Source organism: Astyanax mexicanus, chromosome 2, assembly GCF_023375975.1.
Source record: "Astyanax mexicanus isolate ESR-SI-001 chromosome 2, AstMex3_surface, whole genome shotgun sequence".
Taxonomy (NCBI): domain Eukaryota; kingdom Metazoa; phylum Chordata; class Actinopteri; order Characiformes; family Acestrorhamphidae; genus Astyanax; species Astyanax mexicanus.
This window is the reverse complement of record NC_064409.1, coordinates 68,707,894-68,734,432: the sequence shown is the minus strand read 5'-3', so window position 1 is coordinate 68,734,432 and position 26,539 is coordinate 68,707,894. Positions and strand designations below refer to the sequence as shown.

Sequence of the window (26,539 nt, the reverse complement as noted above, 5' to 3'; positions counted from 1 at the left end):
CAAGCATAGTTCTTGGCTTGAATGTATGGTTCTAGGAGTAATGTTTACATGGACCTTTACACTGTTGAACATTTATTAAACATTTAAAAAAGGTTATTCATACTCATCTTAACTACAAAATGTTTGATCTCACAGTTTTTAACATTTTTTTAAAGGTCAAGTTTTGAATTAAAGTTAAATTAGTATAAGAGTCAGACTAAGACCATTGATATACTTGCTGTTAAATATGCATTGTTGGATTATTGACAGTTGTCACCATATCCTGCATCTGTTTAGTGCATTGGTTGTGATATATGTGAGTGGATGAAGCATACACACATGATACACACCATCTCTTCTGCCAGTGGTTCTTCCAATCATGTAGAGTTTCCATGCTTTTACAGTGAGTTTCTTTGATTTAACCAAATTGAAAACCTCTGGAATATAATCAATAGGAAGATGGATGATCACAAGCCATCAAACCAAGCTGAACTTCAATTTTTGCACCAGGAGTGGCATACAGTTACCCAAAAGCAGTGTGTAAGACTGGTGGAGGAGATCATGCCAAGATTATTATTATTATTTTGATTATTTGAGGTCTGAAAGCTTTGCGTCTTTTTTGTTATTTCAGCCATTTCTCGTTTTCTGCAAATAAATGCTCTAAATGACAATATTTTTATTTGGATTTAGGAGAAACGCTGTCTGTAGTTTATAGAATAGAACAATGTTAATTTTACTCAAACATAAACCTATAAATAGGAAAAATCAGAGTAAGTGATTCAGAAACTGAAGTGGTCTCTTATTTCTTTTCCCAGAGCTGTATATGGTCAGGTTTCTGCCATCTTTAGGTATTTAAACACAAAGAAAGAAGCCAAAACTGCAGTTTCAAATCAGTATAATACATAGAATATACATAGAATAATATGAATAATATGAATATGAATAATAGAATATACATAGAATAATATGATCAGGAGCATTAACTGTTCAGCAAGTGAAACCAAGATGTTGTACACTAGTTCACTTTTACACAAACCATTTAACTGAAATACAAAAGATCATCATGGTTGATTACCTATTTACTGTATGTAAAATGCATTCGAGCATTCACACATTCATTGTATACAATAATAACAATAATCTGAAAATAACTGTGCAAATGAGCAAATGAGTTAATTCTCCTCACAGCTACATACATTAATCAGAGACAGGCTGCTAAATACTGCATAGATTAATATTCACTATACTGCACTTTTAACAATTAATGTAAAATCTGACATTTTAACCTCTTGCGCAACATGCATTATCTATATTTCCTCAATTTAGCACCTGCAGTCCACCGCGTTTAGAGCATTTCTTTTTTACATTTAAATAATATAGCAACACAATGAAATTGTACCGACAGTAACACTTTACTTCTTTGGTCCATTGTTGATGCATCATAGATGGCCAACTAACATTCAACTAACATTCAAATAACTGTCTATTAAATGCAAATTAATGTAATGGGAATGTGAATGTAAATTATTCTCTATTGGACATATCCCTACACCTTACCCTAACCATATACCCTAAACTGAACTGATAAAAGTAAGGATTAGCTTTCAAAGAAAGTTTTAGGTTAATGTTAGAGTTAGTATTAGGTTTTAGGGTTGATTTAAGCTTAGTTATAGGTACACTAATGCTGAAATATCAAAATTTAGCTAAATGTAAACGCACAAGCACAGAGTCAGATGATTATATTTAATCGGTAGTCTGACAAAGAAAAGGACATTTGTTTTTCCTTTAAGAGGAGATATCTGATATATATTTACACCTCAGGTAAGTTTTTGCAAATTTAATTCTCTGTACAGTCTGTTTCAATCTCTTCAATCTGTCCCGGGAAAACAAACAAGAGTAAAGTTTTGTTTTAGTTTACAGTGAGAAAAATATCTGTACATTAATCAACTGTTTTCACAAAGACATCCAGTCCCAGAATGCACAACAAACAAATCTTGGTACCACGTCTCCCCAATGGTTCTTATCTTCTGTCTGCTTAACTGCTAATCTATCCACCCAACCAACCTTCTTCCTTTCCTACCTCTCCACACACCTACCCATCTATCTATTTACCTACCAACTAACACACCTATCTACCTTCCTACCTACTTACCTATCCACCCACCCAGCCTACTTACTTTTCTACCAATCAAAACACCTACCTACCAACAAATCTACCAACCTACTAACCTATTCCCCAAGCTATCCACCCAACTACCCTACTTACTTTCTTACCAATCCACCCACCTACCTACCCGTCTACCTACCTACTAACCTATCTACCTAACCAGCCTTGTTACTTTCCTACCAACCCACACCCATCTACCTACCCGTCTACCTACCTACTAACCTATCTACCTAACCAGCCTTGTTACTTTCCTACCAACCCACACCCATCTACCTACCTATCTACCTGCCTACCAAAATTCCTAGCTTTTACCCTATCCACCAACCTAACCATCCACCCAACCCACACACCTACCTACCAATCTACCTACCCACTCAACGAGTGTACTTATTTTCCTACCAACCCACACCTTCCTACCATTACCCTATCCACCAACCTACCCATTCACCCACCCCACACATCTACCTATCTATCAACTTGCCTACCAACCTACCTACCAATCTACTAACCTATCTACCTAACCAGCCTTGTTACTTTCCTACCAACCCACACCTAGCTACCTACCCATCCAGCCAACCATACCAACCTACTAATCTATCCACCCAACCTATGTTATTTCCTACCAACTCACAAATCTTCCTAACCAGCCTTGTTACTTTCCTTCCATCTACCCTATTACCCCATCCATCAACCTACCCATCCACCCAACCCACACACCTAACTACCTATCTACCTACCCACCAACCTATCCACTCAACCAGTCTACTTACTTTTCTACCAACCCACCTATCTATATACCTATCCATCAACCAACCAACCTTCCTATATACTTGTTCTGTGACTTACCTACCTACCTACCTACCTATCTACTCACCTATCTATCTACCTCCTCATTCACACACCTACCTACAACCCACCCACTTACCTGCCTACCTAACAATCTACCTACCCACTCAACGAGTCTATTTATTTTCCTACCAACCCACACACCTACCTGTCTACCTGCCTACATACCAACCTACCCACTCAACCAGTCTACTTACTTTTCTACCAACCCACCTATCTATATACCTATCCATCAACCAACCAATCCTTCCTACATACTTGTTTTGTCACTTACCTACCTACCTACGTACAACCCACCCACCTACCTTTCTGCCTACCCACCTATTTACCTACCTAGTACCTACCATCTATCCATTTGTCCATCCATCTATTCACCCACCTATCCAATGATAAGAAAAGTTTGTGAATATACTTCAGAACCATTACCCAGTGTATATAGCCACATGGCTATATATTTCAATATGTGCATTTGTTATGTATTTAGCTGTGTGATGGGATCTATACCCCATTGCAATAATTATATAGATGTGCCAATGTTAATTTTGTTTGTCCATGTGGATAAAAGTTACTGTTTTTATCCTGTATATTTAACACTAGTCTCAACGAACGCTGAATGAACATCAATAAGGTTGTAATCCTTCCAGTGTACTGAGAATAAGCTAATTTCTGAGGAAGCTCACTTTATTAGAAAGCACTGAAGAGGATGAATGTGTAATCAGAAGCAGGAATACCTACTCCTCTGCCTTCATCAAAAAGCTTGATCATCTGGATGAGTCTAACATGACATTTAACATTAAAACACAGCAAAAGCAGTCTATTTATTAGAGGATTGAAAGGAGGATACACTATATTATGTAGTGTTTCAGACTATGTAAATACACAAGATCAATAATAGGTTATTTTATGCTGCACTAAACAACACGGCGGCTGGGAAAGTCAGTGCAGTGTTTTCTCTTTGATTGAATGTGTACTTGTCGATTTGGAAAATGTGCGCAGTCTCTTATTTACAGCCCTATCAGCCTGATCATAAAGGATCTGCATGCATGAAAGAGCGTCTGGCACAATGCGAATCCGAAGATGAATGAATTCCTCATTGACCCAGAAGTATTTGATATTTTATACACACCTCTATTTCACAAGGCACATCATGCTCCAGTGATTAAATCTACTTTATCAGCTGAATCTCAAAGGAGTGGATGAAGCCACTTTTATGAGACATCTAGAAAATTGAAAGAATGCAGGGAATTTAATGATCTAAATGTACCCACTTGATAGTTTTCTAGAAGTCTGGAGTATTAATTGATGCACTCATATACAAATCATCCAAGAAACAGTTGCAATTATAATTGCACCTAGAAGGAAGTGTTGGATTCCAATGCTATTCAAAAGGAAAATAAAAAGCAAAAGTTACTAGGAACAATAAACTATTTAACATTATACCACAGTTAGTTCTGACCCTGCAGTGTGATTGGCTGAGAGGCGTTCTACGAGTGCCATTATCAGCCGTTAACGTACTGTAACTGAAGCTCTCCATGTATTACTCCACCTACACCACATTCAGGTAACCTTGCAATGATGAAGCTCTTACAAGCCAAACAGCGCAGCTACAAACAGAGCAGCAATGGAACTATTTAACTCACAAAGTTTTTAACCAAATTAATTGTAGTTTCTCGTCCTTTTTAACTCAAAATCTTTCAACAAACAGCGATAATGATAATAAGTGTGGTACAATCGCAATCATACCACAATTAGTTCCGACCCTGCAATGTGATTGGCTGAGAGGCATTCTATAAGTGCCGTTATCAGCCGGTAATGCACTGTAACCGTTTTTACAACCAAAGTGATTGTATTTTCTTGTCCTTTTTAACTCAAAATCGTTCAATAAACAGCTATAATGGAACTGTTGTATAATCGCAACTATACACTTGTGGTTTATGCTATAATACATGTAATATTGGCACTGCTGTGCTGCTCTACGGCAGCTATGACCGCAGCACAACAGTGCCAATATTACACGTTATAGCACTCCCTTCCTTGCATTATTGCTTAATCATATAGGCAATATATATATATATATATATATATTAAGCTACACATACAGAAGTAGTGGGTAAAAGACGTATAATCAAACAACATTGCCTTACATCTCGGCATGGAGTTGTAGAGGTTCCTAATAATGTCCTGTGATAATCCATCCAGTGTGCATTTTGTGTGCATTCTGAAAAGGAATGCAGGACCTCATTAATGCAATATTGGGCTAATTACATTATCGATTCATCAGAAAACAGAATAGACATGGGCAGTATGTTCATTTGCATGTTTTTTTTTATAAGAATGATACTCTAGGTAAATGGATATCATAACAACCTTTTAATCATTCTCAAAATCTATACCCCTGGCATAAAATACTCTTAAAATAACATACAATACATATATTGTTAGACCCTTCTGTACAACACTTCTGTTGTGCTTATGGTCTTATATAATGTAATTACATTATATATACATACTACAGTGATTTGGTAAAAACAAGAGATGTATGTGGTAAAACACACATAAATGGCTGTGGATTACATTCAGCAGGTATCTGTTTTTCTGAAATCAAAGCATTATGGTTACATCCGTTCCCCACAGATAAATAGAGAAAGTGTACTAGGAGGATTTAATGGCCCTGAAAACATAATGAAGATGGATAACAGCATGACTGTGCACAGTTTCTCAGCTGGGAATTAAAAAACACAACATTTAAGATCATTTTAAATGTCATATCACACGTTCAGCTGCAGAAATGTAAAATTAGAGTGAAATTAGAAATGATGGATGTGAAAAGGGGGAATAAATGAGGAACGCTCTGGGCAGGAGGAGGAAGCAAATACGGGGTCGTAGTAATCATCAGTGGTCACCCCATCACACTCTTCCTCTCTCTCCCTCTCTCTCTCTCACTCTCCCCCCCCCCCCCCCCCCTTCTCCTTTGACTATTTCCATCATTAGCTTCTCGGAAAATGTAGATAAGAATGAAGATGTCTATCACACACATTATGTGCCTGTACATTTTAATCACCCCTAAAATCAGTTATGAAATCTACTCATTATATACATAATACATGTGTTTTTTTTGTTACCTCCACTCACTGGTCGCTTTATTAGAAACACCTACCTCATATTTTTGCTTACGATTTACAGTGCTACAAAAAAACAATTTCCTTTATTTGCCTTTCTGGCCACTTTATCAGAAATACCTACCCTGTTCTTACACTGGACAGTTTATTAGGAACATCTCCCAAGTCATTCTGTTCACTTATCTTACTGGCCACTATATTAGAAACACCTACCTTTAGCTTCTTACCATTGGCCAGTTTATTAGGAACACAGGCCTTGTACTTCCTATCATTGGCCACTTTATTAGAAACCTATAATAACTTGTGCTTCCACTCACTTTATTAGAAACACATTAATGTTGCTTTTACTCACTGGCCACTATATCAGAAACAACTAATTTGAACAATCATAGACTTGTCACTTTATTAGAATCACTTTTTGTTTAATTCTCCCACTGGACAATTTATTAGAAACACCTACCTTTTTCACTTTGTCACTGGATACACTTTATTTAAAACACTTACCTCAAACATCCACTTATTGGCCACTTCCAATCAATGGCCATTTTATTAGAAACACCTACTATTATTTAGTATATATATTAGTGTTATCTGTCACTGGATATACCTACCTCATACTTTAACTCTTAGGCCACTTTATTAGAAACACTTTCTCAAACGTCCACTTATTGACCACTTTATTAGTAACACCTTCCTCAAGCATCCAATCATTGACCACTTTATTGGAAACAAAATCCTCAAGCTTCCAATCAATGGCCACTTTATTAGAAACACCATCCTCAAGCTTCCAATCAATGGCCACTTTATTAGAAATTATTATTTAGTATACATATTAGTATTTTCTGTCCCTGGATACACCTGCCTCATATTTTAACTCATTGGCCACTTTATTAGGAACACCTTCCTCAAACAGTCACTCACTGGCCACTTTATTAAAAACACCTTTCTTAAACTTCCACTCACTGGCCACTTTATTAGGAACACCTTCCTCAAACAGCCACTCATTGTCCACTTTATTAAAAACACCTTTCTTAAACTTCCACTCACTGGCCACTTTATTAGAAACACCTTCCTCAAGCTTCTAATCACTGGCCACTTTATTAGAAACACCTTCCTTAACATTCCACTTATTGGCCACTTTATTAGAAACACCTTTCTTAAACTTCCACTCACTGGCCACTTTATTAGAAACATCTTCCTCAAGCTTCCAAGGACTAGCCACTTTATTAGAAACACCTAACTCATATTTTATGCCACTGGACACACCTACCTCATACTTTAACACTTTGGCCACTTTATTAAAAACACTTACCTTAAACATCCAATCTTTGGCCACTTTATTAGAAACACTGTCAAACGTCCACTTATTGGTCACTTTATTAGAAACACTCTCAAACACCTAATCATTGTCCACTTTATTAGAAACACCTTCCTCAAACTTCTCCTCACTGGCCACTTTATTAGAAACGCCTACCTACTAATCAGCCTTTCTCTCTCTCTAAAAATCAGGAAACACGTTGCACTGATTAAATAATGAAACTCTGGCCCTGATTTGGAAAACACAGCTGAAATGATAAATAATTAGATCTGTCCTTCATCAGGATGTGCAGGTGATTGACCCTCTGCTGCTCCGCCATGAGCTTCATATCCTTCCATTCCTAACTATCTCTGATTACATATAAACAGTTCATCAGCTCAGCCTGTGTGAGCCTCTTCACCATCCTGCCCTCAATCCCAACACCACCACCGCCACTGCTGCCTGAGCGTGGGTTACTAGGATACAAAACTTTCCATGTCAGCCAGTATGGAGGTGATATTAGTGAAATCCTAATTGAACCATTCCACACTCCAAAAACGCTTTGGACTGTGCGATATGACCAAAAGTTTGTATCCTGATATAGCACATTTTCTATAAATTTAGTATTTGTTTAATAAACTAACCACATGAAAGACATATTTATTAGTACATTGAATTACAGGTATGTTTTCATATTTTATCACATTCCTCATTTCATTGTTATATAAATATAAATTAATAACAAAACTTTCCAGACTTTATCTGCTTTAGCTTATTAATGGAATGATTATTAATTGGCTGATTAGATGATCAGATAAGCTGGGAGCAGGACAATCACTAAGTGAGCAGAACAGGGGGTGCAGGATCAAGACTGAAAAACACCGTTATATACTTTATGATGGAACGTAATGCAGGGAATATTATTTTTAAATATGTGATCAGAGGTGTTCCAATTCTCTCAACACCATAAACAATTTAAATATCCACATTATAACTCAATATTTGTCAAGTTCATTTAAAAGTACACTTGAAACAAGACATTGGGTTTGGCACAATTGGGACAGACACCACGCTAACAATTAGCAGTGGCTGCTGGTTAAAAGCATAATTGGGGTTTGGATTTTGGGCTTTATTTTGTGGCTTGTAGAAGTTTAATTAGGGAAACTAACAACTTTAAGTTGTTTAGACTTACCCCTTTTTTTGTATATTAAAATTTTAATATCTACCAAGCTTCAAACAGTCTGCACCTGTTTTACATAATCTTATTTATTCTTAACTCTTATTTTTTTATTTTAGTATTATTTATTTATTTTATTTTTATTTAGTATTATTGCTTTATGCAATATTTTGATTAGTTTCTTTTTTCTCCTTATTCTTATTAATATATATATATATATATATATTTTTTTTTTTTTATTCATTTGTTTATTTGTATTTTTATGGTACTATGTAAAAGTTAGTTTAGCTTAATTTGAACCTTTTTTGTATTAATCTTATCCTTGTTTAATCTTATTTTCTTTATTATTATTATTATTTTTTTAATTCTTATTCTATTTTTATATTTTTATTTTTTATTTACAATTATTTAAAAAATATTAGTATTATTATTTTCTCATGTTAATCCCTGCATTTGTAAATGCTCAGCTACATTGAAAATGAGTGTTTCCCTCAATGTACTTCTGAGTAAAATTAAAGTTTGGTTGATTTTGCAACAATTTAGACAATTGAACGTAATACTAAATGATAAACATTTTCTATAATCAAAAGAAAAATATTGTCATATCGCACAGCCTTACTCAGCAGTAATAAAAAGGTCTGGAGTACTAAAGGACGACTGGGTGAACAGTGTGGAAGATTGGGAGCTGATGAATAAAGTGTGGAATAATAAGGCCGGCCAAGTTTATGAGCCTGAGGGCAGCAGAAATCAATACTGAGGTACTTCACTCTGGCTCAACACTTCATTTGCTTTTGCATTACAGAATCTTTATACATTCATCAAAAAAAATAAAAAAATAGTTGCACCCAGAAATATGGTCAGATTGCAGAGCAATTTGGAATGAAGACAAATGTTACCTGGAACAATAAATGATATAAATAGACTGATATGAGCAATATTTATTGAGCTACACACACATAGGTAGTGTGTGAAGTATATGAAATGCAACTTAACTGGCCTCTTGACATGTACTTGTAGAGGTTCCTAATGGTGTCCTGCAATAGTCGGTCCCATATAGCTCAAACATGGTTCTGCAGATAATGCGGTAGGATGTGTTTGTGTTAAAAACATGTTCTACACATCTTCAATGAGGAGTATACAGTATAAGTCAGTGCAGCTGGCTATGTCATTGTATCTGTGTCTTTTGAGACGACAGCAGTATGTGAACAAGCATTGTCCTGTTGGAATAGCTTATCAGACTGTGCCTTTAAAAAAAAGGTAGATCCACTGGTTGCAGGACCTTATTAACAATGTCAGGTTGTCAAAATGCATGTAATGAAGACAAGAGGTAATTGCAAACATTGCAAATTGCACCTCGATATTAAGTTTTGTTTGTCCACCATTCACCATGTCTCATTCATACTTTCATTCCCTCCATATCCCAGTATTCCATTATTCATGGTCAGTGGGAGGTGAGTTTTTTATTTTACACTGTGGCATCCTTCACTCAGGTGAGTTTATGCATATCAAGGCTGTGTGAAACTGAGGGTAGAAGCCAAGAACAGTTCTCATGATTAATTGATGTGTTTGGATCTGTATTTACTGTACGTTCCCCTGAATGTGCATTGTATGCTACTAGGTGCCACATTAGGCACATATTTTGGTAGCTAACTTAACTACAGATTCTATTTAATGCTACATTTACACTTTTTCCTCAGACCAGATTTGGATCAGACCAAGGGTCCTATTGGATTAGCATCGGATTATAAGGCGCACCATCAATAAATGTCTATTTTATGGTCCATTCTCATACCTATGGCACACTATTATAAGGCGCATTTTACAGACTCACAACTAGTAACTAATAGTAGGAACCGGGTGTCACCATGTTTTCCTTTTAAATTAATCTTTAAAAAAGCTAAGCTAAATTAAATAACACTAAAAATCTTATATAAAAAAAAAAAATCAGATGAGTCAGACGTCAAATGCTAAATATTAATCTGCAGAGATTTCCCTCCTGAAAACTGTATATTTGGATAAAAAGTGCTTGCGTTTATTTACAGTAAGATTATATTTACAAATTTCCACTAAAGCTGGAGTATGAGCAGTAGCAGCAAACTACTACCCGACAGAGCTACACTGAAGAACCCTGAGTGTTCCAGGAAGCAAGGGTAATATTAGCTAGCGGTTCGTCCCACGTAGCTTGTTTTAAAAGGGTAAAAACACACAGACTACATTTCGATATATTCACATATATATTAACATTAGCATTAGCTGCTCCAGCAGTGCAAGCCAGTGTTAGCAGCAGACTACAGGCTGAAATTACTCACCTCTGAATAGCCAAAAAAGAGCTAGCGCTTAGTGCAGTTAGCAGCTAATGCTGCTGGAGAACTAAACTAAAACGCCTGTATAATGATGTACTTCAGCAGGGTGGCTTTACTGCTTTTTTCAACCTGACTGGTAAAATTCCTACATAAGGCATACCTAATCATAAGGTGCAGCGATGATTTTAGATAAAAAATAAAGAATTTTAAGTACGCCTTAATGCAAAAAATACAGTAATTAAGCAATTTAGTACATGCACAAGTTATTCTTTGCACCCTCATGATACCAAGGACACACAGACACGCCCTAAATCAAGCTGCATGATATGCAAATGACTGGTGCGCTACAGATCTTTTATATATTATTCCATATAACCTAGAAAATGTGTATTTAGGTATGGAAAAGTGAAGAAATGGTGTAAAACAAGTAAGTGTATCTGAAATAGCTTAATACAGCTTTACACACATTCAGTAAGCAGATGTACTGTTTTATTCAACTTTCATATCAAGCAATTGCTTTGGTGGATAAAAATAAAATCAAATAAAATACAACACAGATCCCCTGAGTATGCACATGCTGTAAGAGTTATATCAGCACTTTTTATTTCATTATACAACAGTTTGAAGCGATGGACCATCACTCATTTGGAAGGTATTTGACTTAACTGAGTTAAGGCCACTGATTGGAATGAACTCAGATAATTGCTTTAAAGGAAACCAGTGTGGAAATAAATCAACCAAGAAGATTAATATAGGAATCCATTACACAGAAACAGAACAAGACATTTACAAAAAGCAGCAGTGTAGTTCACAAAAGTGATTGTCATAACAGAGCATAAAAACTTAAACATTTATCTTTAATGTACATTAATAAAACAAGTTTTTATTACAGGTAATTTAGGTTAATTTTTATAGGAAACATTATTTTAACCATTAGAACCAAAGGCAGCTGGTGTGTTTAAATGGACATTTAAAATATGACTTATGCTACAAACTATATTGTAGTGATGATACAGAAATACCGTATTTTTCGGACTATAAGGCGCACCATATTATAAGGCGCACGATGAGTGAACGGTCTATTTTTAGTGTTAGTCCATACACAAGGCGCACTGGATTATAAGGCGCACTAAATGAAACTTTATTTATATCAGTAACAATAACTCTGAGCAATAAATCCTTCACAATATCTGTGAAAAATAACAACATCTCTGAGCAATAAATCAACAAGCACAGCAAGTACGTATTACTCCGCGAGGCTCCTGACAACGGTAGCCGCAATGCTCCGACAGACCATAATATTATGTTGAAGCACAGCAAGTACGTATTACTCCGCGACGCTCCTGACAACGGTAGCCGCAACGCTCCGACAGACCATAATATTATGTTGAAGCACAGCAAGTACGTATTACTCCGCGAGGCTCCTGACAACGGTAGCCGCAATGCTCCGACAGACCATAATATTATGTTGAAGCACAGCAAGTACGTATTACTCCGCGAGGCTCCTGACAACGGTAGCCGCAACGCTCCGACAGACCATAATATTATGTTGAAGCACAGCAAGTACGTATTACTCCGCGAGGCTCCTGACAACGGTAGCCGCAACGCTCCGACAGACCATAATATTATGTCGAAGCACAGCAAGTACCGCATTACTCCGCGAGGCTTCTGACAACGGTAGCCGCAACGCTCCGAAAGACCATAATATTATGTTGAAGCACAGCAAGTACCGCATTACTCCGCGAGGCTTCTGACTATAATAGCGTGTTGTGCCGAATTCGGTGAATAAAAAACGGTTTTAAAACAGAGATAAAGATTGGATAAGTTTCATTTCTGGATGAAGTGATTTCCAGCGCTGTTTGGATATAACTGTGGATTACAGGAGACTGGATTGATGGATTCTCTTTAGTCTGGACGCGTTTTGAAGGTAGGACCTGTGGCTGAGCGCGGGTGTGTGTTCGGGGGGTGGCGGCAGTGACCGGAGGTTACCCCAGGACAAAAGGAGAGCCTTTTATTACTGGAAACATGCGCTCTGACGCAGCTCTAATTCATGAAACATACATCCTACAGTAAAAGCACAGTTTTGGAATCCGGAGAGCCAGACGGTTCGAATGGTGTATGACATGACCGCATTCGATGAAATATGGACGAACGATAAACGCAAATATGAGAGTTATGAATTATTAAAATCATAACCAAGGCATATTTCGCCCTAAATGTTTATTTTCTGAAAGGATATTCCGCTAAATAGGCTAAATAGCTCAAAAGCAGAGATTCTAAGCTTTAAAATGGTATATTGATGTCTATATTGAACCTGTAACTGTTCATAACTATTCAGAAACACAGCCAGTTATGAAATATTAAATATTTCTGGCCCGCCGGTGGGCCAGCGCGTGTTAAGAGGTTAACTTTACTTAGAAGTGGGCGCTAAAAAGAAACAGTTTGTGCTATTACCCCAGAACGGGTGGAAAGGAAAGTTTACCGGCACCTTGTTCTGGCCACGGAGCTACAGTGGAAACTAGCTACCCTGAACCACAGCCGAGAGGCAGTACGGCAGTCAAAGGTAACCGCGCGCTAGCCCAAGAGGGGGATCTTTTTCTGGCGTGGGTGAGGAATTCTGCACAACAGAGCGCCGTGTACCACATAAAAATCGAGGTCAGTAAACACAAGCAAAATCCATACACAAGGCGCACTGCATTATAAGGCGCAATGACGATTTTTGGGAAAAAATAAGTATTTTAAGTGCGCCTTATAGCCCGAAAAATACGGTAATCACAGTGTCACTTATAAGATGCACCACTTTAATAAAGTAGTGCCATGCTCATGAATATTTACAAAGCTTTACAAATAAACAATGATTACCTGAGTGCTAAAAGAGACCCTGTGTGGAGAGAGCCTTCATCCTGCTAAACCTGAGTGAGTGAGTGAGTGAGTCAGTCTCAAGATAGGTCCATAGAGTAATCACATAAAACCTTTTCTAACCCATTTTACTTTAAAGTGTTGCTTTGAGCAGTGTCATAGAATGGCAATGAACATTTCTCATAATTGTCCCATAAAGAATGGTTTGTAATTTTTACAGTACCAGTCAATAGTTTGGACACCTTCTCACATTCAATTTTTTACACTGTATATTGATATTAATGGATAAAAAAAAAATGGGAAACAATTAAAAGACACATTTGGAATTACCTAGTAAACCAAACAAAAAAGTGTTTTCCTCCACATTAATCTCCTGATCTAAACCTGATCAACTGAGATGGTGATTTGATGTGATTTGGGATGATCTGGAGCATCACAGCACGAAGAAAAAGCAGCAACTATTGTTCAGCACCTCCAGGAACTCCTTCAAGACGCTGAGAAAACTATTCCAGTTGACTCTACCTAATGAAGACACTGAGATTAAAATACCAAGAGTGTTTCCTCAAAGATAAATGTGCTACTTGGATGTGGGGTTAGGGTTAGGGTTAGGTTAGGGTTAGGTGCTACAAGAATCTAAAGGATGATTATACAAAAAAAAAACACACACTTGTATTAATATTCAGAACTAGGCCTTGACCCTTCTAGGTTAAAATTACTTCTGCTTTCTTTCAGAAGCACATTTTTCATTTTTCTCTCCTATTTACAACTCTCTGATAGTTCTCAATTACTCATCACATGTGCTGAGCATCTATGATGTCCAAGTATTTGGCTTCAATGATCTTCGGCAGCATGCTGTTCCTAAAAAGAAGATAAAACAAGTGTCATTACAAATCTTCAGTCCAGAGAAAACCGTGGCCTTTTGTTTCTGCTCGCTGAATCACACTCAGCGTGCAACATGAGTCACGACCCAGCATGAAATATGATGAATATTATTTCATTGTTTGACACGAAACAACAAAGAACACGCTGCCCACTCAAGATTATTACTTACAAAGACTTGCTGTGAAATGCATACGGTTTCCAACAGGGGCATAATGAAGCAAGAATTTATCAGAGAGCGAGTGGTAAAGTGGTTTAACCACGCTGAAGGGGGTTGTTGTTTTCACCAAATGGCAAAAAAAAAGGCAATATTTATTGCAAAGGGTCCCGGGTTCAATGTTCAAGCAATAATTCTGTGCATTATTAATAACAATCAATCATTAGCAACTCTGCAAAGTATGGACTGTTAACAGTATGCTATAGTTGCCAGGCAACAAAGAGTTTTTTTAATAACTTGGCACATAAACGCAGAATTGCATATACGTACAATGTGCATGTATGAACACTGTACCCACACCAGTCGAGCATAACATTATAACCACCCCCTTGTTTCTACGCCAATTTTTCTTTGTTTTCAGCTCCAATCAATCAATCAAACAATCAATCAATCAATCAATCAATCAATCAATCAATCAACATTAATTTAAACTCAAATGGTCCTCATTTACAATATAGCCAATACAATGCATAGGAAAGAAAAAGAATAAATAAATAAAAAGACACAGCCTTTTAAAAAGATATGAGATATTTTAAAATAAAATATATATATATAAAAAAATGATAAAAATACGAATTAATGGGTATAACAAAATCATAGGTAAGAAAAGGCAATAAAAAATTATAAGAATGCAACTACAGATCAAAAAATACATAAAGGTACATAAAGGACTAAAAATAATAAGAAAAAACTAAAAACTATTAAAGAAGAAAAAATAAAAGGAAGGTAAAAGAACAGCTTTTACAAACCAAAATGTAAAACAAAGCTAACTAAAAATTAAATAAAACCTAAAAAAAAAAAAAATAAATAAAAATTAAAAAATAAAATCTGAGATTTTTCTTGTTTTGCTACTTCGGGTCTTAACTAGAACTGTGCCTGTGGTTCTTCCATTTCCTCCCTATGTTCCTCACAGTGGAAACTGATCAGCTGAAATCTCTGATATAGCTTTTTATATCCTTTCTCTAAACCATGATGTTGAACAATCTTTGTTTTCAGGTCATTTGAGAGCTTTGTTTTGAGGCTCTCATGTTTCCACTCTTCAGAGAAGATGTGAAAAGAAGAAAAACTTGCAATGGACCACTTTAACCCTTTCTCATAATTCTCAGGATTCAACTGTGTATGTAGGTCATGGGCCAATGAGCTTACCAAACTAACGGTAAAGATATTTAAATCAATAAAATGTTAAACAACAGTGCCCAAATTTATGCAGCTGCCTAATTTTGTTTAAAGAATTATTGCACACTTTCTGTAAATCCTATTAACTTCATTTCACTTCTCAAAAAACACTGTGTTCATCTGCTATATTATATATTTAACTGAAATTGCTGATCTGAAAAAAACAATGATTTATAAAGAGAAATCATGAAAATGATCAGGGGTGCCCAAAGTTTTAATACAACCGTATCTGGAGTTCTGAAGACTAAAGAACAGGGTGAAATGAAACAGATACAGTATATGCTGGGTGTAGAACCAGGAAGGTGGTCATAATGATATGCCGGATCAATGTACACTCTCTGTACGTTCATGGAATATTACATAAATCATATTTCCATAGATCGGTTATTAAATAAATAATGAACTGAGGTCAGATGCATTTGACCAACACTGTTCCATACCTGACAGGAATGAGGAGGATCATAAGCAAGGGGAAGATCATCTTCATATAAGGCAGAGGGTACATCCCGAAGGCACAGAGGATGATCAGCTGGATCAGCTGTAGACCTGTGAAGTAGTGAACTTTCCTCTGAGGCACTCGGCGAATGTAGTGTGTGGGTGGATATGAAGTCTAGGGAATAAAACGGGAGAAGAGAGCGAGAGAGAAAGAGAGAGGGAGTTTTAAGATTTGTACATAAATTTAAATAAATTCTGTAAACTCCTCTGTAAATAAAACCCTGCTACACATATAAACAGCTGTGCAGGGCTGAACAAAGGCACACACTGCAGTATTTTAAGATCAGACCTCACTTGTTTTAAATAACATGTTTATAATGATGCTGAGGTATTAGTAAATACATATATATATATATATATATATATATATATATATATATATATATATATATATATATATATATATATATATATATATATTACATTATTGCATGTAAGGCATTCAAACATGTTAAAAGGTTTAATGGATTTAACATATTAATATTATTAATATCTGGATGAAAAATCTAAACAGACAGTGTTAAGACTTAACATGATTCATCTTCTCATATGAGATGGAAATATACAACAGAGAAATGTAAAGTATTCAAATTAATCTGTACCATACACACACAACACCATTAAAAAGCCATACTGTTTACACCATAGAAAGTGCAAAACATCATAGTAATGAACAGATGAAGAGTGACACTTGGTAGATAATGGAATTATTTCAAGCAGCTGAAAGCAGGAAGTGTGAACACAACAACAATTTATTGCAACTGATCTAATGTTTTTTTTAGTATATTCATATTTTTAGTATGAGCTACTGTATATCCAACATTTTTCTGAAGAGTTCACGCTCCTAAACTGACACTCATGCAAAAAAGATCAGCGCTTCACATGAAGTTTCAGTTTCATCTTCTCCAGCATCGCAGAAGCTATCAAGCAGATCCAGTGGCTGACAGTTATCACCAGGAATATAGTCCAGCTCTTCTTTTTAACCTATATATTTGAATTTTCCACTGCATGTGTTGGACATTTCTTTAGAAATATTGAACAGTTGTGAAATGTGTCTTCTAATTTAGTTTGAACATCACTTGAAACCTCACCACTGAAATCAATTCTCCTTGATGAAAAACCTGCATGAATTCTGATTAAGGTGTTTAAACTAAATCACATTGCTACGAGAAGTTTTGGACTGCAATACCACATATAAAAGCCTAAATCGGATTTGAAAATGTCAGATTTGCTCTCTGCTGACAACTTTTATTAAGATGTGGATTTCATTTTTCAGCAGGACTTGACACACTGCTCACACTACCAAAAGTACCAATTGCTCTTATATAAAATTCTAATTTTCTGGGACACAGATTTTTGGGTTTTCATTGGCTGTAAGCCATAAATAATCATCAAAAAAAAAAAAAAAAAAAAAATCTCTGGGGCTTTGAGTCGTCCAGCGGTCTAAGTGCTGCCACTATAATCAGGAGATCGCTGGTTAGAATCCTGTTCGTGTAGCTTGCCATCGACTGCTACTGGAGCCCTGAGAGAGCACAATTGGTCTTGCTCTCTCTTGGTGGGTAGATGGCGCTCTCTCCTCACATCACTCCAGGAGGCATGTGCTAGTCTTTACCCTCCTGGTGTGTTGGGGCATCACTAGTGATAGGGGGAGTTCTAATGATTGGGCTGGGTAGTTGGCTGTGTAAATTGGGAAGAAAGTTGAAAAAAAAAATCTGAAATAAAAAAAAAAATAAATAAAAAACAAATTTAATAGATCTCTTTCCGTGTAATACATCTATTTAATATATGAGTTTCACATTTTAAACTGGATAACCAAAATAAAGTACTTTTTTTATGATATTATTTTTTTTAGATGCACCTGTAAGTCTAATTAACTTAATTATTTAAGTTCAATCCAGGCTCACAGTGTAAATATATTCAGAAGCCCCTGGAGGCCTTCATTACAAGTTTGTTCAACTACGGTTGAACTTAAAATTCCCATTTACTAAATTAACTGAATTTCTGGAATGTTGAATTAAGGACATGTTTTATCACCGACTGCTTCATTAGTCCTGCAGCACTCACCTGCTCTTTAAGCAGAAGGGCGATCCGGTCGCACATCTGGTTGCCGTCGATGGAGGTGAGAGCGATGTAGAGGAAGAGGCCGTAGAGGACGGGTTTAGGAATCCACTGCAGCGGTAAAGGCAGCAGGAACACGGACAAACCAATCAGGACGTTCGCAGCAAGTGATGTCAGACGAGTCTCCTTCACGCTGACGATCCTGCCGACACACACTACTATACTGAAGTGCCACATATCACAAATCATGATACAATCACTACCACCCACTGCACTGTACAGAACTGTGGTAATGCCTTCTATGATGTATGACCAGTATACACTTAACACTGTGAATACAAGAGAGTTAAATACCTGCACATCAGGCCTCACTCCAAGTCTAATCATTTACATTGCCTTGCCATGAGCATGCTGGCCAGCTGTCAACCTCACCACTTTTTTTTTCTTTTTTTTATAATTTTATTTCAAAATTTTCCCATTGCTGATGCAGCATTGCCGAGTAGCCAGCGCGCTTGGAGGAAAGCACAGCGGCTTGGTTCCGGTACATCAGCTCACAGACGCCCTGTGCTGTGGACATCACCCTTTTAGTGATGTGGGAAGAGAGCGCCATCTACCCACCCGGAGGGAGCAGGGCCAATTTTGCTCCCTGCGAGCGCCGGCAGCTTCATGGCAAAGCTGCATGAGCGGGGGTTCGAACCTGCGACCTCCCGCTCATAGTGGCAGCGCTTTGGTCAAAGTAATCTTATGTTTCCAGATTTACACTAAGGCTGGGTGCAGCATCATTACAGCTATCCTCTAGCGCTAAAGGTTAGCAGCTAATGCCCCCCAACAGCCCTACTCTAAAGAACCCTGAGTGTTCCGGTAAGTCAGGGCGATATCAGCTAGCGGTTCGTCCCATGTTGCTTGTTTTAATACAGTAAACACACAGACTATAGTCCGATATACTCCCCTCTGAGTACTGAAAGAGCTAGCGCTTAGCATGGTTAGCAGATAATGCTAATACTGTTAGCAGCAGGCTACAGGCTGATAATACTTACCCCTAAATGTCAAAAGAGCTAGCGCTTAGCTTTACTTCAGCTGAGTGTCTTTACTGCTACTTACAACCTGACTGGTGAAATTCATATATAAAATGCACTGGATTATAAGGCACACTGTCTATTTTTGGGAAAATTAAAGAATTAAAGAAAGTGTGCCTTATAGTGTGAAAAGTACGATAAGTTATACAGAAAGTTATTGCAAAAAGTAGATAATGCCGAGAAGTATACAGCATTCCTTAAAGAATTCAACAATGTCCCTATACAAGACATACACCACAACATCAGCTACACAAGTATTATTTGTAAAGCTCCCATCAGTAAGCTGTGAGATGTTGGTACACTCTACCAAGGCCATCTTTATGGTGCGTGACTGAGCACTGAACATGACTGTATACCAGAGCGGGCACTTTCTCTCCCCTGTTATTCACAGCCTTGACTTTCAGACACAACAAACTTCTTTTTTGTAACCTTGTCGGCTCCCAGCCCCCTTTTTAATCAGAAGTCTCACTTTAATCTATTTATTTTTTTGGGATTATATTGCAGTTTCAGTTCTCAGTTTAATCTTTGCCAAATACTGTGAGTGACCTTTCCATGCTCCGCCCATTAATACATTTTTATTTTGTGGTCAATCAGGTTTACAGATCATTGGGAAAAGTTCTTTTAATACAGGTGTCAACCTGCAGAGACCTAAAGAGTTACATTCACATTTAGTACCAGTTAAAAGCTTGGACACATTTCTTCTTCATTAATGTTTTTATTTATTAATTGTTGTCTACATTGTAAAGGAATACTGAAGTCAAAACACATAAGGAATAATATAGTAACTTGTAAAATGTTAAACAAATCAAAATACTCTGTGAAGCATTTAGGTGCTCTTTTCTGGGGTGCTGTTAACTTGCAGTTTCTAAGGCTGAATAACTCTTGTGCAACAGAGGTAACTCTTGCTCTTCATTTCCTGGGCCGGCTCTGATGAGAGCCAGTTTCATCATGATGTTTTTAATGGTCTTTGCGACTGCACTTGCACTGTAAATTCTTAAAGTATTTTTTTTCTTTACTTAGTTTAGTAGTTCTTGCATTAATATGGCAATATTACTCAAATAGAGCTATTCACCGTATACCTGTAACTCTACCTCTTCACAGCTTTACAACTGATACTCTCAAACACATTAAGAGACAAGAAATTCAAGTAATTAACTCTTGATGAGTTCAGCACAGCTGTTAACTGAAAGCCTGAAAGGTGATGCTGCCTCATAAAGGTGACTTCTTTTGTTTTTATTAAAACTTCATAAATGTCCTATTTTTTTGGCCATTGAAAATGAATGGAAAAATTTGCACCCATGTAAGTCCATTTTTTGAGATACGAAGACCAAATTTGGAAGGCCTATAGAACTTACCGCGTTATATAGGCCGTTCTTTAACAACTACCTAACAGTACCTTAGCAACTACTTAGCAACCACTTAGCAACACCATAGCAACATTTTAGCAACCACCTAAGCAACATCTTAGCAACCTAGAAACAACCCAGCTGGCCACCAACGTCATAAGATGTTAATTTCAGGTTGAATGTTGGTCATGACGTCAGATGACAAAACATTTGCATCAGGATGACATCATATATTGTTACGCACCATAGCAACTACCTAGCCACACCACAGAAACCACCTAACAACCACTTGAATCTTAAATCTTGAATCTTGAATCTAGAAATACAATATCAACCACCATGGACACCATAGCAACACCTTAGCAACAGCTTAGAAATCAGCAAAGACACCATAGCAACCAGTCACAAATTAGCACTGCAATCAAACTCACACTTTTTTTGCTGGAACTGCAATCTAGATTTCATATACGTTTTTCTTCATAGTCTGGATTTTATTTATAATGCAGAACATTCTAAAATAATAAAAATACACTGTACAAACTGGAAAAAGGATTATTATTAGAGACTTATTGTATCTCCCAGTTGCCTTCTAGTATTTGTTTTACTTCCCTTCTGATTTATCCCTTCTAGATCTTCCTGCGTGAGTCTATATGTTTCCTGTCCACAGCTACAACTATGATAAAGATTAGTGCCTTTTCTCTAAAAATAAACCAAATGTCTTCCCCATCCAGCACAGCCAGCTTCATTCTACTCTTAAAAAAACATCTCTGCTGAGTGACTTACGTCTCATAGAGGTGTCCCTGTTCCACGCGCTGCTCTACCTTAGCTAGCTGGCGGACGTGCAGGGTGGAATGGGGGAAAGCTGCGTGCATCCATGGCAACCCCAGCACCGACATCAAGATGTTGATAAATCCAGAGAGCATGAGATCCCAGTGGTACGCCGTTCCCTTCAGCAATCTGAAACGCGCACACACACACACACACTGACACTCGCTGCATCCTGTAAATGTCTGCACAAAACTGACACAGCCAGAATATGTGATGGCTCAGTGATCCTGGAGAAAGGAAAATTGTAGCAACCTAGGGAGGCAGACAAGATACTCATCAAACTGAATTCATATTCTTAGTATATAAACCTCTGGCAAATACAGTGCCTACATTCCAGGTAGTTTTTGATTTTTTTCTAACCAAAAAAAAAACCCAGATCTTCGGATCAGAACATACCTGTTCTCCGGGGCATTGGTGAGGGAGATCACAATGTTCTGGTCAATGAAGATGAGCAAGGCTAGGAGGAAGCCAAGGCCACACGCGCTCAGTACGTTCATCCCTGAGAGCTTATCTAAAGGAGCTATGTTGAATATGGAGCCGTTGTAGTAGTTAAACACAGGCACTGTGGGTTGACACAAAGAAGCAGAGATGTCTCTAAGGACTGTAGTAAGAAGAGAAGAGAGTAAGAAGAGCTGAGGGCAACATATAAAGACATACAGTACAGGCCAAAAGTTTGGACACACCTTCTCATTCAATGCGTTTTCTTTATTTTCACGACTATTTATACTGTAGATTCTCACTGAAAGCATCAAAACTATGAATAAACACATGTGAAGTTTTATGTACTTATCAAAAAATGACCTGGTCTCCACAATCACCGGACCTGAACCCAATCCAGATGGTTTGGGGTGAGCTGGACCAGAGAGTGAAGGCAAAGGGGCAACAAGTGCTAAAAACACCTTTGGGAACTCCTTCAAGACTGTTGGAAAATTCATATTAAAACTTCATAAATGTCAGATTTTTTTGGCCATTAAAATTAAATGGAAAAACTTGCACGCCAATGTAAGTCACATTTTTGAGATACAAAGACCAAATTTGGAAGGCTTATAGAACTTACCGCGTTACATAGGCTGTGCTATAGCAACTACCTAACAATACCTTAGCCACTACCTAGCAACCACTTAGCAACATTTTAGCAATCACCTAGCAACATCTTAGCAACCTAGAAACAACCCAACTGGCCACCAACGTCGTAAGACGTTAATTTCAGGTTGAATGTGGTCATGACGTCAGATGACAAAACATTTACATCAGGATGACAACATATCTTGTTACGCACCATAGCAACTACCTAGCCACACCGCAGAAACCACCTAACAACCACTTAGAAATACAATATCAACCACCTGAAAACCATTTCAGGTGACCACCTCATGAAGCTTACTGAGAGAATGCTAAGAGTGTGCAAAGCAGTAATCAGAGCCAAGAGTGACTATTTTGAAGAAACTAGAATATAAAACATGTTTTCAGTTATTTCACCTTTTTTTGTTAAGTACATAAAACTCCACGTGTTCATTCATAGTTTTGATGCCTTCAGTGAGAATCTACAATGTAAATAGTCATGAAAATAAAGAAAACGCATAGAAAAAGAGAAGGTGTGTCCAAACTTTTGGCCTGTACTGTGTACATAAAAAAACATACAGTACAGTCCAATAAGTTTAGACCAACCTCTTCTCACTCAATGAGAAATTGTAAATTTAATATTGAAGACTATTTTAAAGCTCTACAGGAACACATGTGGAATTATTTTTTTTAAGAAAAAGTGTTAAACAAACCAGAATATGTTTTATACTTTATACATTTATCTTTGAGGACAGATCTGCACACTCTTGGTATTTTAATCTCAGCGTCTTCATGAGGGAGAGTCACCTGGAATAGTGTTCTCAGCCTCTTGAAGGAAGGAGTTTCTGGAGGTGCTGAGCAATAGTTACTGCTTTTCCTTCATGCCGGCGTAAATTATTGAAATATTTCGAGTTCGAGGAAGGCCTTACAATGTGTTCCAGATGATGGTGACATTTTATCTTTTATCTTATTTTACTTTCTTTTTTGGGGGGGGGGGGGGGGGGGGGGGCTCTCAGTTGCCCAGCGGGCTAAGTGCGGCCACTATGATTGGGACATCGCTGGTTGAATCCTGTTCATGTAGCTTGCCATCAGCTACCTGAGCCCTGAAAGAGTACAATTGGTCTTGCTCTCTCTGGGTGGGTAGATGGTGCTCTTTCCCCTCATTACTAAAAAGGGTGATGTAGATCAGCACAAAGCGTCTGTGAGCTGATGTATCAGAACCGTGTCACTGCGCTTTCCTCCGAGTAGGAGTGATAATAGGAGTGATAATAGTAATTCTAATGAGTCCTAATGAGCATGTTGGGTAAATAGCCGTGTAAATTGGGAAAAAATGGGATAAAAAAAGGATATATTAAAAAAGATATATTTATTATACATATAAAAAAATAATAATTTTGCATTTGTATGGTCATTTAACATCCCTTTATCAATATTTTATGTCACATTTGTACTGGGGATACATCGTAGAAAATATCGTCGCTGTCTAATGCAAAACAAGTATCTCCAAAACAGCAATTTTACAGGAGAGAGAAAAAAAAAAAAAAACGTTTAAACTTTCAAATCAACATTGGAAGTCAACATAAAATGAGTTTATTTCAGGTCATTTTCAAGTATTTCTATTGGTCTGTTCATCAAGAAACTTTGGCACAGTGTGGGGGGCAGTTTGTCAGTTTAATTTATGTATTAAAAACTAAAAATCAACTAAATTTTGGATACTTGTTTTTTATTGGACAACAACGATATGCATTACTACCCACAGTTTTTCGGCAGCATCTGGTCCACGTGAACAAACAAGAGACTGTGGCAGAAATCACATCCACATTTAATGCAAAAGAACAGGAACTTACGCTCAATGTCTATGAAGAGATAGGAGCCCACAAAGGAGAATATGACCACTGAAATGGGCAAAGCACAGTCCGACACCACCTCCCTGACTTTAGCGTGAAGAAACGGGCTGGATACAAGCAAATCACATGGTTAAAACCACCTGAGGCAAGGAAAAGGAACCTTAAGAGACAATCTAGGGTAATGGCATGATCTTAACATGAAGATGCTTTGGGGAAAAAGGTCTCGAGCGGAATGACAGAGGTATAAGGGATAATGTCATGTGCCTCTAGTGACCCATTTAAGTAAGAGATGATTATAGGCTGCTTTAAGACATCTGCAGACATCTAACTGAGAGAAATGGGGCTATTCTGAACATTACTGTAGGCTCTTTAAGAATGTTTCTCTGATATAATGATGATTCCCAATTCCCGCAGCCATTTATTACCATTTCACTGCATCAATCAAATTGTAGAGGTCCTTGACCTTTCAAAAAACATCTCAGTGCACCTGCCACATCACCACTAGCTGCTGGATATTACAGGGAAGCAGCCCAGTTACCTCCTTTTGATGAGAAAAAGAACATAGCCGAGCCACAGGGTTCCCAGCATAAGCAGTAGACAGAGGATAGGGCGCTCCCTGGTGCACAGTGTGAGTACTGCGGACAGAGACGGGGCTGTGCTGCTGCTGCTGCTGTCAGGATGCTGGATCATGTCAGCCAGGTGATGAATCTCCACAGCACTGCTGTTCACCAGCGTTGGCCCGTGATAGTATTTATGGAAGACTGACAGGAAAGAGAAAAGAAGAAGATCTGACAAGGCAGGTGTAGCCAAATGACTACATTTGCTACATTTGATCTAAATCAGTGTTTTTATCATGCATTCCTTCAATTTCATAGTTGCTGTAGTTGTATTTGGCTTTTTGTACATATTAAATTAAGGGTTAAAAGCAACAGCTAAAACATTAGGCTGTGTTACAGGTTATTATATGGCTTACAAACTCATAAAGCTGATTAATATATATATATATATATATATATATATATATATATATATATATATATATATATTTTTTTTTTTTTTTTTTTTTAAAGCTTATTTATGGAGCAGAATGTTGTTTCGGATTCACCCATTCTACCCTAAAATGTGCAGCAGATCTTGCTTTCTCTGATTGACTCATCTAAGGCTGTATTTCAAACTAAATAATTCCAACACACCAACTTATCTACATACCTAGCAGCACTATTGCACTGATTTTAGTTTACTTAAAAATATCTCAACCAAAAAAAAACGTTACTAAAAATCTCAGCTTTTAAATTTCATTTCATTTTAGTGGCACAACTTTCTATGAATGTCATGTCAACAAGATTTTTTTTTATGCAAAAAATGTAATCTGGTACAGATTACTGATTAACTGTTTAGAAAAAATGTATTGTAACATACTGTAATCTCAAGGATTACTACTAGTATATCTCAAAAAATTAGAATATCATTGTGAAGTTACTTTATTTCAGTAATTCAGTTTTTTAAATATATATATAAAAAAATATAAATATAAATATAATATAGCTGTATTAGACACAGAGTGATCTATTTTAAGTGTTTATTTTTTATTTTTGTTGATGGTTATGGCTTACAGCCAAAGAAAACCCAAAAATCAGTGTCTTTAGAATATTATATAAAACCAATTGGTACTTATGTCAGTGTGGGCACTGTGCCAAGTCTTGCTGAAAAATGAAATCCGCATCTCCATAAAAGTATTAGAGTGTGACCTTTTCTGTTTTGTTTGTTGGCAACTTTTTTTTTGTAGTAAACAATAATAAAATGTACTA

At 37.0% G+C, this 26,539-nt stretch overlaps 1 protein-coding gene across 3 annotated transcripts in view; it reads right to left on the bottom strand.

Annotated features, from left to right (window-relative positions):
• Window positions 1–14,392: 14,392 nt before the first annotated feature.
• The window catches only part of LOC103030201 (solute carrier family 4 member 11-like), a 73,428-nt gene continuing 61,281 nt past the window's right edge, over window positions 14,393–26,539 (bottom strand). For all 3 annotated transcript variants that reach the window (XM_049474858.1, XM_022668624.2, XM_049474859.1), the window contains exons 14-20: window positions 25,270–25,492; window positions 24,732–24,838; window positions 22,219–22,384; window positions 21,778–21,951; window positions 18,579–18,774; window positions 16,460–16,629; window positions 14,393–14,605 (exon numbers count right to left, since the gene is read on the bottom strand). In XM_049474858.1, coding sequence (XP_049330815.1) covers window positions 14,539–14,605; window positions 16,460–16,629; window positions 18,579–18,774; window positions 21,778–21,951; window positions 22,219–22,384; window positions 24,732–24,838; window positions 25,270–25,492 — 1,103 coding nt within the window. In that variant the 3' untranslated portion in view covers window positions 14,393–14,538. The remainder of the gene's footprint in view (window positions 14,606–16,459; window positions 16,630–18,578; window positions 18,775–21,777; window positions 21,952–22,218; window positions 22,385–24,731; window positions 24,839–25,269; window positions 25,493–26,539) is intronic.